A 12,546-nucleotide genomic window follows, 5' to 3' on the forward strand; every position below is an offset into this window, starting at 1 on the left:
CCCAATAATATTGATTAGTATTTACTGAGTGACGTTATGAGCACGTGTCGATACACGACATATCAACTAGGAACGTGTCGTACGTTTGTCCACGTGTCGTTGGCCCAGTCCTCCACCGTTCCGCAAGCTTTGGATCTTCGCTAAGTACTTCATAAAGCAGTTGAGATCACGTGGGAAAGCAACAGATTTGGTGAAACCAAGTAAACAAGAAAAGTAACTATGCCGATTAGGTTGTCGATTAAGAGACTCGTGACGGTGACCATTTCAAAAACTCATGGCGGAGATGTCTCCGGTTATGTCCTCCGACACGCTACCACCCGGTTCGACCGCCTCTTCACCGCATTTAGGCAAACCGAGGTAAGTCCACAGCTAGTATCATTTTGAGTTTTCACATTGTTATCTAATAATGTGTCATTTTTTATTTCTCGCGCGTTATAACTTTCATTGATATTAATTAAGGCTAATCGACTGGGGATTTTTTTGTATAGAGCATGAGAGACCGTCACGACGATAGGTCCACAGCGAGTTACGTGTCAGATAAGGCAAAGGAAGGGGTGACAAAAGCGACGGATGCAGCCTTGAACGCAGGAGATAACATGAAGGATGCGATGGACGGGGCCTGGAAAGCTGCCAAGGAAACGGGTCAGAACATCAGCGAAGCCGTTGCCGGAGATGATGACACCGGCGATAGGATTCAAGAGGACAAGGTCGCGGTGGAGTTGAAGGATGTTAGCCAGCCTGTTGATACGACGGAGTATAGGGGTGTGGAGGAACTACATCAGCAAACCGACGGTGAAAATAAATCACCGTGAAAGATGTGTTTGGCTTGTCTTTTTTTTTTCTTTTGCTTTATTGTTGTTTGTTTCAGTGAAATGTTGCAATTGGAAGGTTTATGAATGAACCCGTTGCTAGATTTGATTTCATTTTATCAGTTAATGTGGGAAAATAACAATTGTTTTGAAGTTTGAACAAGGATTTTGCAAGGCATATCTTCAAAAATTGCATGTATACAAAGATTAAAACATAATACGTACATTTTGTTCATGAAATGATGATAATAATAAGAACATGAGGTGGATGCATGCAAGCAATGGTACGATATATGTATGTAAACTGAAAAAATTTAAACTGATTAATGGTTGGTTCTGGAAGGTGGGTCTCCGAAGACAGCTGGATCGCATAAATGGAGAAACAGATTCCCACATATGGAGAGACAAATTCCCTAGGCTCAACATCACTAAACGCGTTACACGAACATATCAGTAACAAGTTGTTTACTGTTTACTCAATTAGTACTTTTTATTTCTTCCAAAAATACGATCATGACTATTAATGTGTATCGCTTATAAAATAAAAATCATTCTCTTGCTTTATTAAAATCTACAGGAGAGATTGTATTTTTTTTGTCATATTAAAATGGCACTATTGATTTTACTAAATTTATCTTCATTTTTCATCTTTTTAGTATTTTCCGAGAGTGTTTTTATGCGAAATTCTTGATACTACCATATCTAGTTTTTCGCATCTATGACAAATAAACAGAACTAGTTCTCTTTGCTATGTAGGAGACAAGTGGAACCGAAAACGAAAAGAGGCATCTCTGATATTTTGTTTTAGTAGTGGCTTTGAGGATAGCTACTTGCGTTTTGTTTCCTAACGTTGAAGTAACAAAATGCGAAACTATAAATAAATTCGCCATGACTGAGAATGAAATATTCTCCACTTCTTGGATTAATATAATAGCATCTCCTTTTTTCCTAAGGTTCGTTTTTAGGAAATATCTTTCCTTTGTAGGGGCCAAAAACTTGAATTTGAAACCGAGCAGATAGAGACGAGCATTAACTTATCATATTCGACCCTTTGTTCACTTTGTTCTGCACAACATTTCAAGAGAATCACTTCTCGCTCACACAATAGCTTACAAAACGTTAGCCAAAACTATATAGTTTACACATATAATCATATTCTTTGAGTGTGTGCTAAAACATGTTTATTTTTAAGGAGTAGGAGGAGAAAATAAAAGGGAGATGTGAGAAAGAAAAGGGACAAACATCTATTTTGTTATGTGCAACTTTGCAAAAGCTTTAAGTCACAGATGATAGATTCAAGACATGAGTACAGTTTAGCATGTGAAACCTTTTATGTCTTGTCTCTTTCACTACCCACTCCTCTTTTTAACTATTTCTCTTTCGTACACTGATGTAATGTATAGTAAAAAAAAGTTACAATACAAAGAGAAGCATAGAAAGCCTCAACTGTTGATTTTTATTCCCACAAAGAAACAGACAGAGAAGTCACACAGTTTGCAAAAGAAAAAAAAAGAGTTAAATAAAAGTGGTGATGATTGCATTTTACAGAGGAGGAAACGCCCATGCTTTGTTTCATGTTTTGATTCTTTAGCTGGTCCAAACTCAAAGACTCTTTACTTGTTTCAGTGACCAGTAAGACTTATGATCAATGGAATCTGCAAGAGGTAAAAAAACAAAACAAGGTAAGGAAAGGAAAAAAAGTAAAAAGGATTTTGTCACTTTATGATCATATAATTATGTGAAGAAAATCTCTTTTGAGCAGCTAAACTTTAAACCTTAAACATCACAGTTCTCTATCAAGGATTGTTCCAACTTCCAAGTGTCGTTTGCATTGACCTCCTATCTAAACTGACATCACTTATTTTACACTCCCACAATATAGAATCTTTGTAGGTAACAACGATAAATGCCTAACACTCGAAAGAAAGAAAAAGTGTGCAAGCATCAACTAAATACGTTCATATGCCATGGTCCAGAACACACACAATATTCATGCTGCCAAGTGCCAACATCAAATACCACAGACAAGGCAATTTAACACCAAACACAAACCAGCATGTAACAGAAAAAAATAAGACAGATACATGTTTAACCTGAACAAAACTAATTTTCCGCTAGTCTTAAGCTAACCTTAAATGCCTTGTCTAGATGGGTCCAAACAACACTAGGGTTGCAAGCAGATGAATCCAATAGTCTACATCCACGAAGTATGTCACCATTTATTAGGATCTTTTGTCTACTTATGATTTCCAGCTCTTCTATGTACTATATGTTCTGGTCAATAAGGTATCATCCTTGATTACTAGCAGGACATCAATGTTATCTTACAAGAAAAAGGGTCCCCATTTTGAATAAGGATTCGAATTATTCAAAAAAAAAGTCAAATAAAAGAAGCGAAGTACAATAGATAGCTTTGTACCAACTATTCATTTATTCAGAACAAATCAAAACCACACAAGGCCTATGCACCAGTGATAACAACATTTCCAGCCCTTTTAACTCTCTATTTCTTTCTTTGGGGAAGGAAGTAAGCACATCACTGTAATCAAGTACTTATTCCAACAGGGAAGCATATAAGGACACAGTGGTCCATCTCTCGTCTTTTCTTCCTCTTTTTAAACACTTCAACACACACATTCATTCTAAACCCCAAGCCCATACATCCACACTGCTTAGTCTATAGACTCTATACCATAGTTTCACCACCATCTAGCTTTACCAGAAATGGAGGGTCAGAGATCACAACGCTGGGGTTACTTGAAAGACAAGGCTATAGCCACCAGCCTTGCTGAAGAAGAAATGGAAAATAGCATGGATGGAGAGGAGGATGATACTGGAGATGAAGACAAAAGGAAGAGAGTGATGGAGAGAGCTAGAGGTCCTAACACAGAACGTGTTCCCTTGCGGCTGTGCCTGGTCGATAGGTGCACTGCTAACTTAACTGAGGCCAAGCAGTATTACCGCAGACACAAAGTCTGTGAGGTTCATGCAAAGGCATCTTCTGCAACTGTTGCTGGAGTCAAGCAACGTTTTTGTCAACAATGCAGCAGGTAACCATTCTTCCCTTCAAATATAGAAGAACTGTTCTTTAAATTGATAATTTTGGGGGTGGGTTTGTGCAGGTTCCATGAGCTAGCAGAGTTTGATGAAACTAAAAGAAGTTGCAGGAGGCGCTTAGCTGGACACAATGAGAGGAGGCGGAAGATATCTGGTGACAGTTACGGAGAAGGGTCAGGCCGGAGAGCGGTTAGCTTGACACAGACTCAAGAAAGAAACAGGATAGACATGAAACTTCCTATGACTAACTCACCATTCAAGCGACCACAGATCAGATAAAACAACATCAACACACCCAACCGCTCTCTCTCTTCTGTCATCTACTTATGTTATATATCTACGTTCTCTAGCTATCCAAATAATGACATCTAAGTACCATGTCAAGAAAAGTGGATCGTGGTATTGAATCCTACAACAATATATAACTACAAAACTCTAGTACCCTTTATGTTATCATTTAAAGGATGCATATCCACAAATGTATAAGACTTGTCATACTCTTGTATTGTCTAATTATGTTTAGTAGTCTCGTATGTTTCAAGAAATGACTATGTTGTGTTCTTTTCCTCTCTAATCTCCACTTGATCTTTGTTATGTGTAATAATGTTAAACGAAAAAGGCTTATAATACAGATTCAAGGGGTAGGAGTAGGACTAACCTTAAACCGAGCTCAGTGAAATTTAACGACGACCACTGAGATATCATCTGAGCTTTTTCTTGCAACAGCCTCCTCTGAGAGGTGCTTTGCTGCAGATTTTGCATCTTTTATTCCTTTAATTGAGTCAACTGCTTCTTGGTTCGACATGACCTATAAGATTTTTGAAATAATAAGCAAAACCACACAAGTTTTTTTGAAGTGCTGAGAGTTGATTATGATAAAACTAAAACCTTCCAAAGCCCATCACTTGCTAGTATAAGAAACTCTGCATCGTCTTCAATTATCTCCACAGTAACATATGGTTCTGAACTCAAATGCATCTTCAAACTCTTATCACCAAAGGCCCTTGCCACAGCTAGTTGACCATCAACTCTAGGAACGTCCCCTGAGAACACAAGCATACACATTGATCAACATGAAGATCATAACATACTTTAACATAAATGTATACAAATTAGATACCAGGGAAGTTTGAAACGAATCCTCCTCTGTTCTCTATCTCATCCTTCTCCATGTTGGGCTCGTGATCAACTGAGAGTGGCTTGGCAACACCACCTTTGCTAAGAACAGCACGAGAGTCGCCAACGTTAGCAACCACCAGCTTCTGGCAATTGATTAATATCGCAGTGACAGCAGTTGAACCGCCTTTCCCCAAATCAGATGCCTTGTCTAGAATCTTCGTGTCCGTTATATAATAAGCTTTCTTGATCGCTTTCTCTGGTTCTTGCCAGAAATTTGGCTACACCGTCAAGAAAAAAGACAGAACATAAGTCCATTTTGAGACGAGACTTGGAGGAAACTCTCAATGCATTACCTCATTCAAGATGTTGTCAAACAAATGGGAGCACAAATAGTCAGGGATCTCGTGGCTAAGATGGCCATCGAAGATAGCGAAAAGGCCAAGCTCGTTGTCGTCAACTTCTTTGAATTTGGCGACCACGTAATCCTCCATCTCGTGAAAAGCTTTCCCTTTGACCAAGTGGAAACCATGCGTGATCTGCTTAGACATCTTGCTCTTGCCTTTCCCTGAATCTGCAGAATCAGATGCACCAAGCCCAACTTTCTCCTATAGGTAATAACAGAGGCGAAATTTCATGTTAGTAAAGACATGTTTTTCCACTGTTATCACTTATAGTGTCGTAAGGGGATCAAGAACCCAACGTCATCTAGACCATAACAAATTTGTGGTGTATCAGATTCCTTCCAACAAGCCTATCTATATAACGGATAGTGTTACATGCTACGTTCTATACCAAAACCATCATGTGACAATATGATCCGAGAAGAAGTATCTACTACTCAAATATAATGGATAAATATATTATCGAAGAAACATGGGAAGTAATAACCAATCGATACCTTCACAGATTCCTTCATCTTGTGGAAAATTTCCTTACCGGCGGCCATGGCTTGAAGATGGAAACACAATTTTATATACGTAATATGCAAAGAACAGGCGAAGCTATCTTGTTTTGCGAGCGTAAGAGAGAGAAAGGGGGAGAGAGAGAAAGGGTAGTTGGGAAGATGACACCATAGCTGTTTTTGTTGCAGTTGCATGTCAGCTTTCTTCGCCGCTTTGTTTGCGGCTATTATTGACGTCTTCGCGCCACGTATTACTTTTCCTTCATTCTTTAATATACTTCAACGGCAGAAAAATATCTCTAAATGGGCTGATAAAAGCCCAATGTCATAATGGGCTCTACTTTCACATCTTATTATATATAGATTAGTTATTCAAACTCAATCGCAACCCAGGACAATTATATATTTAATATTGTGACACGTGTTAATCTATCTCAAAATTAAAAATAAATAGTAAAATATTAACAAAAACAAATTTTATTAAAAAGTAATTATAAATTTTATTTAATAGTAATTTTTCTTTTTTAAAATTCTAATCAAAAGACTATTACAAAAGATTATTTGATAATAATTTTCTTTCTAGTATTGTGATATGTGTTTAAATATATTAAAAATATATATACTAAGATATTAACAAAAACATTTTTTATTAAAAAATAATTATTAATATTATTAATAGTTTTTTTCCTTTTTCTAAATCCTATCAAAAGATAATTGCAAAAGATTATTTGATAATAATTTTCCTTCTAATTTTGTGATATGTGTTTAAATATATAATGATTAAAAATATATATATATAATAAGAAATAAAAGTAATATGAGATATAATTTAAAAAAAGGAATAACTTATTAAATTGTAAGAAATATTAGTGCTATTGAAAAAAATGAATTTTGAAAATGATTTTTTTTTTAAATAGTTAATATTAACTGGAAATAATTATTTGATATAAATTTTACTTTTCTAAATCCTAGACAAAATATGATTGTAAAAGATTTGTAATATTAAAAGTTACTATTAATGATACTAGAGATTTTACCGTGCTACACGCGGTTTATCTGTCTATAAAATTAATGTTTAAAAAGGCATATGTTTTAAAATTTCCATACATATTAAAAATTCATCTTCAATTTTGTTTGTAAATGTAATATTTTTTTAATTAATTATTTTTCATAACTTTTAACCAATCATAATTTAATAATCATAATTTTTAATCTAAAGCTTTAAATTTACAATTGTTACCTAATAAAAATATATTGAAAATGTAAAAAAAATATGTCTTCTTAAAAAAAGTTCTCTAAAACATTGATAATTTTGAAATAGAAGGATTAAATTAAAAGTTAATATAAAGTACTTTTATTTTGTGATATATTATATTATATTATTTATTTGTTTTGATATGATATTGCTTGGTATTTATTGTTTTGTAAATAAGTATTTTCTATAAAATTGTAAAACATGTAGGACATTTCATTATGAACGATTACATGTTTAGATACGACATAAAATTACTTTGGATAGATTGTGTGCATTACTGCCATTACACATATGCATATATATTTGTCATTGTCATTGTGTAGAAAATATATAACCTTTCATTATTGTTTGTCTATTAGAGTAGAAATATACTTCCATTATTATCTTAGACTGTTAAGTTAACTATTAAACAGTTTATGATTGAGATGGTATATAGAGAAGCAAAATGCATCGATTGGTGATGCACTAACCTAAATTAACCTTTACACTAACTTATTTGGTATAACAGTATAAATAAAGATGCAAAATCTAATAGTATGTACAAAATAGACTGGAGGTAACAATTAAAAAGAATTGGAATGTAACTTTTTTTATTACAAAATATTTATTTTTTCAAAAATTGTTATTTAATTATTTTATCTTAATTTTTCGGCCAAAGTCCTAATTCGATATTAATAACTTAGTTAAATAATTTGTTTTTCATGGAAAATAAAATTGAGATTCAAAATAAAATTTTCAATTTTGTTTTGAAAATAAAACATGATTTCATATTATCTAATATTTAGACGATTAATATTATTATATTAATATGTAACTATATAATAAAATTCATCAATTATTGATCCATGGTTTAGCAACAATCAATCCAATGATTCGGAGACCCTGAAAATAATCTGGTTCAGTGTCCAAGTAGAGTTTAAAAATATTGACAGTATGGATAAATTTTTTTTACTATTTTGTTTATTTTAAAAGTATTTTACTTTCTTTTAATAATTAATTCTTATATATATATATATATATATATATATTCTAATTTTAGCAATCTTTTGCATGATATGTATAATGTTTGATTCTATAATTTCTAGGTTTGTTACTTGAGTGAGTTGAGTTGTTATGGCTCCTAAACGAATAAACCATTACACTAAAGATCCATTCTAATATATTTAGAATTATTCAAAATATTATTTTATCGACGGATCATATAAACAACTAATTTTTTAAAAAAATTTCTTAGTTCAGAAGTGTTTATTGGTAACATATAAACAACCAACTTTTGATGTTCTTTTTTATTTTTAGCTTAATCTGAAAATCCAAGAAATTTGTTGTTTTTATTTTGTGGTTATCCGGAACTAGTTAATTAATAAAGAGTTCAGGTTACACACAGAATGAGGATCCCGTACAATCTGACATGATCATAAACAAAGTGGTATATTTCCAATATCCTGGCGTTTTTGCTATGAGAGTAAGGAAAAAATAGTGTGACTACAAGAGTGATAAACTACACTTCAATATGTCTGCGAGAGTTAAGAAGAACTTCAAAGTCATTTCTTTACATCATGGCAATCTGACTCTTGATATAATCTGCTGGAAAAAATATTTTGCCTAGCAAAAAAAGATAAGCACAAAAGTTTGAAACTAAAAGTAAGAAAGCTACAAATGATTAAAAAAAATAGATCACATACCTCATTTGTTTCCTATGCTTGCTACTACAGATACAATATCTTTGTAAATTCCTATTCTTTTTCCCTAAAACTACATTAGACAATATATAACTCAACTCTGATATTAGTGCTATGTATGAACAATATATAAAGTCTCATCTCTAAATGTTAAGCTCACCTCATCCTGAATCTTCCAGCCCTACATATATGCTCAAATAGCTCACCTCCAATAGCATATTCCTTGACAAAAGTGATATACGTTCGTGTCCAAAACCACCTGAAAAAATCAAGTGAGGTGTGGTTATTGGTTAATAATCTCTCTTGCCACGTTTTCATCGATCTACATACCCGAAAAGTACTCCATACTTTACCTTAGAAGACGACAATTACAACAGTCATGAACAACTTGCATTACGCAGATGCACACAAAAAGTTTTAAAATTTAAAAGCGTTTGAAAACGTTCTCATACTCCTAAACTCTACAAATCAATCTCTACAAATCAATCCTAAACTCTAAAGACCTGGAAATGTGTAAACCCTAAAAATCAATCTTTACTTGTTTATACTCCTCAGTAAATAATCAAGCAAACGAATCAGTATCCCGATTTCCTAAACTTTACAAAGAAGGATTGAGTTTTTGTGAGAGTTGGGATCTTCCATACTTGTTATACTCCTAAGTAAATAGTTTAAAAGTGTCATTCTCATACGTCAGGATAATCATCACCATAACAAAGCATGGAATTGTAACGGGACAAAAGAGAGAGAGAAAATATTAGCCAAAGGGATGAAGAGTTTTGAAGCATACTTCTCTATTTTCGCTCAAGTAAATTCTCAGAAGCTTTGTTCATGATTCACACCTTTGGTACAATACAAAATGTAAGATTAACAATATGACAGTTATACGAAAAAGAATATAACATATATCTTGAAAGACTTCACATAAAAAAGGATATTAACACTTACAATGCGACTTTCTTGAAGAATCTCATGAGACACGTTACTGGGAGATCGTGTGAGTCCATAACACCTTTGATAAAGATCATATGCTGAGGAAATTGTTCACTTAAGCACCAGAAAAGCGGATCAATACAAAATAGAATAACATATCTCTTGAAAGGCCACACCAAGAGATACTTCTATCTCCAGCTTCCCGTCAAAATCACTTGAAAACTCGTTTTACATAGAGCCTTGATATCTTGTATAATTACATGATTTTAGCCATTAATTCTTGTACATTTTGATCATATAGATTAATAATTAGGCATCTTTAGAGTCCATATTGCATTCATTGTCCTTATTAGGTGTTGGAGTGTGCCATGGAGTGATTTGAGATATTTGGGAGCATTGTGATCCAAAAAGGGGTGAAAGATGAGCATGGATGGAGGCCTTAGAGAAATCTTCTGTTGTTAAGATTTTGTGGAAAACAGCAAATTAAGTTAGCTTTCTAGTGGAAGTGGTTTCAAGTCATTTGGAGATGTAATGAATGAGTTATGATCAATTTACTAGAGGCATATCCATCCTAGTCGAGCATCGCAGAGTGACCTTCCAGAGCGACACCATAAGGTAGCTCCCAACCCAGAGCGACCTCCAGAGCGACCCACCTACGTCACTCGCCTTTTCATCACTTTGGAGGCAAAAAAATAGGTTGGAGCGATCTCTAAGAGCGACAACCTGAGGTCGCTCCCAAGCCAGAGCGACTTCCCGGAGCGACACCACGAAGTCTCTGCACGTCATTTACTCAGTCGAAACTTATGATTTTCCAGGGACCTTTTGGTCATTTGTCTTGACGTTTTACACTTTCTAAACCTAAGTTTAAGTACCTTTTGTAAGCCAAGGAGGCAGATTATCTTTTATCTTTGAGAAAACCACCAAAAACCTCTTGAAAAAAGTTCATCTCTTTGATTCATTTGATCATATGTTATCCTGTTGATTTCTAATCTATTATCTGAATTTCTCTACATGATTAATCTGAAATCCAATATGGGTTTAAGAGGAATCATGAAGAGTAGTGAGTAATCCACTCTTGAATTCATGGGTTAGGAAGATTAAGGGTGATTAGGCTAGATCTAGGATGTTATAGTATAGATCCTTCTTATTCCTTGCTAGTAGAGTATTCATAATGCATCTTCTGAGTTGGCCTCTCAAAAGTTGATCTTTAGGCATTTCCCACCCACAAGGTGTTTGATGAAATGCCTGAGACAACTCTCCTAAGCTTTTAACATACTTTACCAAAGACATTTGTTGTTAAAGGTGTTAAGATAGCCAATAGACTTGTTAGTAATGATTGCTTTCATATTATTCAACCAAAGACATTTGATGTTTGAAATATGTTAGTAAATAAACATTCATCTAGACATGGAGTTTGTTTAAGATTGTGTCTAAGCTTAAGGTTGATATTTTGATTGATCATTTGTCATCCTTAGTTCGAAACTTGATCACCCAAGGTCTAATTCCTATACCCATGAGTTCTCTTTTATCATAACCAAAGAAAGTCACTTCTTTTATTGTTTTATTGTTCTGTTATTGCATTCTATTATTAGTATTAGCTTAAAACCATCCAAATTATCGGTTGCACTTAGATTAAGTACGTACTTGCATTCTCGGTGCTTTGAATCTCTTAGAATTCGTTCGACAATCTTTTATACTACATCATTTGTCTTAGGAGACTTGAAAACTCCTAAAATCAAATTGGCGCCGTTGCCAAATTCTGAGTTGATTTCAACATTGAGATTTAGTCACTTGCTTGAGACTAAGTCACTTTTATTTTATTTTGTTACTGATTCTCCTTCTTCACCTCCCTTTAACTTTCAGGTGTATGAACTTGAGGAGTAGGGGTCCATCAAACCTAGTTCCAAGAGTTGCAGACATCAGAGCTTTAGAGAGAGAGTGTGCTAGAGCGAGAAGAGAAGAAGAGCAACAGGCTCACTTGCAGAGATTGGATATTGATATGGCAGATCAACCGCAAGGGCCAGAACACCCACAGCGAGCAGCTCGACCCATTGGCACTTATGACCACCCCAACATTCATGGTCATAGACTTGGAATCCGAGCACCAGCTGTGGCAGCTAACAACTTTGAGATCAAATCAGGATTCCTCAACGTGATCGAGAACAACAAGTATCATGGCTTGGCTTTAGAGGACCCATTTGATCACTTGGACAGGTTCGACAGCTACTGTGGGTTGTCAAAAACCAATGGTGTGTCAGAGGACGCCTTAAAGCTCAAGTTATTCCCTTTCTCTTTGGGGGATAAGGCACGTCAGTGGGAGAAGTCTCTACCCATCGACTCTATCACCACCTGGGATGACTGCAAGAAAGCATTTTTGGAGAAGTTCTTCTCTACTTCAAGAACTGCTAAGCTGAGAAATGAGATTTCTAGCTTTCAACAGAAGAACTTAGAAGGATTCAGTGAAGCCTGGGAGAGATTCAAGGGCTACCAAGCTCAATGCCCACACCATGGTTTCTCTAAGGAAAGCTTGCTGAGCACATTCTACAAGGGTGCTCTTCCTAAGTACAGAGCCAGATTAGATACATCTAGCAATGGGTTCTTCTTGGGAAGAACTGAGGAAGATGCAGAGGAGCTGGTTGACAACATGGTAAAGAGTGACGCAGTCTACAGTGGAGACCACGACAGAGGCAGTAGAACAGATGACAAGCAAACGAGGAAGGAGTTAAAGGCTCTACAGGATAAGATAAACATACTCATTGCTGATAAATCCACCCAAGAGCAGCTGACCTTTGTTGG

At 35.0% G+C, this 12,546-nt stretch overlaps 3 protein-coding genes and 1 non-coding gene across 4 annotated transcripts; 2 read left to right on the plus strand and 2 right to left on the minus strand.

Annotated features, from left to right (window-relative positions):
* The first annotated feature begins 163 nt into the window (after positions 1-163).
* Positions 164-989, plus strand: LOC106399998. Its single transcript, XM_013840423.3, has 2 exons — positions 164-357; positions 489-989. Exons 1-2 carry the CDS (start codon positions 220-222, stop codon positions 810-812), a joined length of 462 nt encoding a protein of 153 aa, XP_013695877.1. The 5' UTR covers positions 164-219; the 3' UTR covers positions 813-989.
* Positions 990-2,171: 1,182 nt separating this feature from the next.
* On the minus strand, positions 2,172-6,143 carry LOC106397444 (probable protein phosphatase 2C 39). Its single transcript, XM_013838027.3, has 6 exons — positions 5,884-6,143; positions 5,339-5,590; positions 4,987-5,263; positions 4,755-4,909; positions 4,525-4,674; positions 2,172-2,464 (listed from the first exon to the last, which is right to left on the minus strand). Exons 1-5 carry the CDS (start codon positions 6,079-6,081, stop codon positions 4,537-4,539), a joined length of 1,020 nt encoding a protein of 339 aa, XP_013693481.1. The 5' UTR covers positions 6,082-6,143; the 3' UTR covers positions 2,172-2,464; positions 4,525-4,536.
* On the plus strand, positions 3,273-4,434 carry LOC106397445 (squamosa promoter-binding-like protein 5). The gene is made up of 2 exons (XM_013838028.3): positions 3,273-3,859; positions 3,932-4,434. The coding sequence occupies exons 1-2, from the start codon at positions 3,534-3,536 to the stop codon at positions 4,143-4,145; spliced, it is 540 nt and encodes a 179-aa protein (XP_013693482.1). The 5' UTR covers positions 3,273-3,533; the 3' UTR covers positions 4,146-4,434.
* A 6,014-nt stretch (positions 6,144-12,157) lies between the features above and the next one.
* Positions 12,158-12,264, minus strand: LOC125587999. The gene has a single exon (XR_007324395.1). It is a non-coding gene; the product is annotated as a small nucleolar RNA R71 (small nucleolar RNA).
* Positions 12,265-12,546: the final 282 nt, after the last annotated feature.

This window comes from Brassica napus, chromosome C5 (assembly GCF_020379485.1).
Source record: "Brassica napus cultivar Da-Ae chromosome C5, Da-Ae, whole genome shotgun sequence".
In the NCBI taxonomy this organism is placed as follows: domain Eukaryota; kingdom Viridiplantae; phylum Streptophyta; class Magnoliopsida; order Brassicales; family Brassicaceae; genus Brassica; species Brassica napus.

Coding starts and splice junctions, on each gene's coding strand:
- LOC106399998 (XM_013840423.3), top strand. CDS start 220: ATGCCGATTAGGTTGTCGATTAAGAGACTCGTGACGGTGACCATTTCA. Junction 358..488: donor CCGCATTTAGGCAAACCGAG/GTAAGTCCACAG, acceptor TTTTTTGTATAG/AGCATGAGAGACCGTCACGA.
- LOC106397445 (XM_013838028.3), top strand. CDS start 3,534: ATGGAGGGTCAGAGATCACAACGCTGGGGTTACTTGAAAGACAAGGCT. Junction 3,860..3,931: donor TTTTGTCAACAATGCAGCAG/GTAACCATTCTT, acceptor GGGTTTGTGCAG/GTTCCATGAGCTAGCAGAGT.
- LOC106397444 (XM_013838027.3), bottom strand. CDS start 6,081: ATGCAACTGCAACAAAAACAGCTATGGTGTCATCTTCCCAACTACCCT. Junction 4,910..4,986: donor ATTCGTTTCAAACTTCCCTG/GTATCTAATTTG, acceptor TTGTGTTCTCAG/GGGACGTTCCTAGAGTTGAT. Junction 4,675..4,754: donor CAAGTGATGGGCTTTGGAAG/GTTTTAGTTTTA, acceptor AAAATCTTATAG/GTCATGTCGAACCAAGAAGC.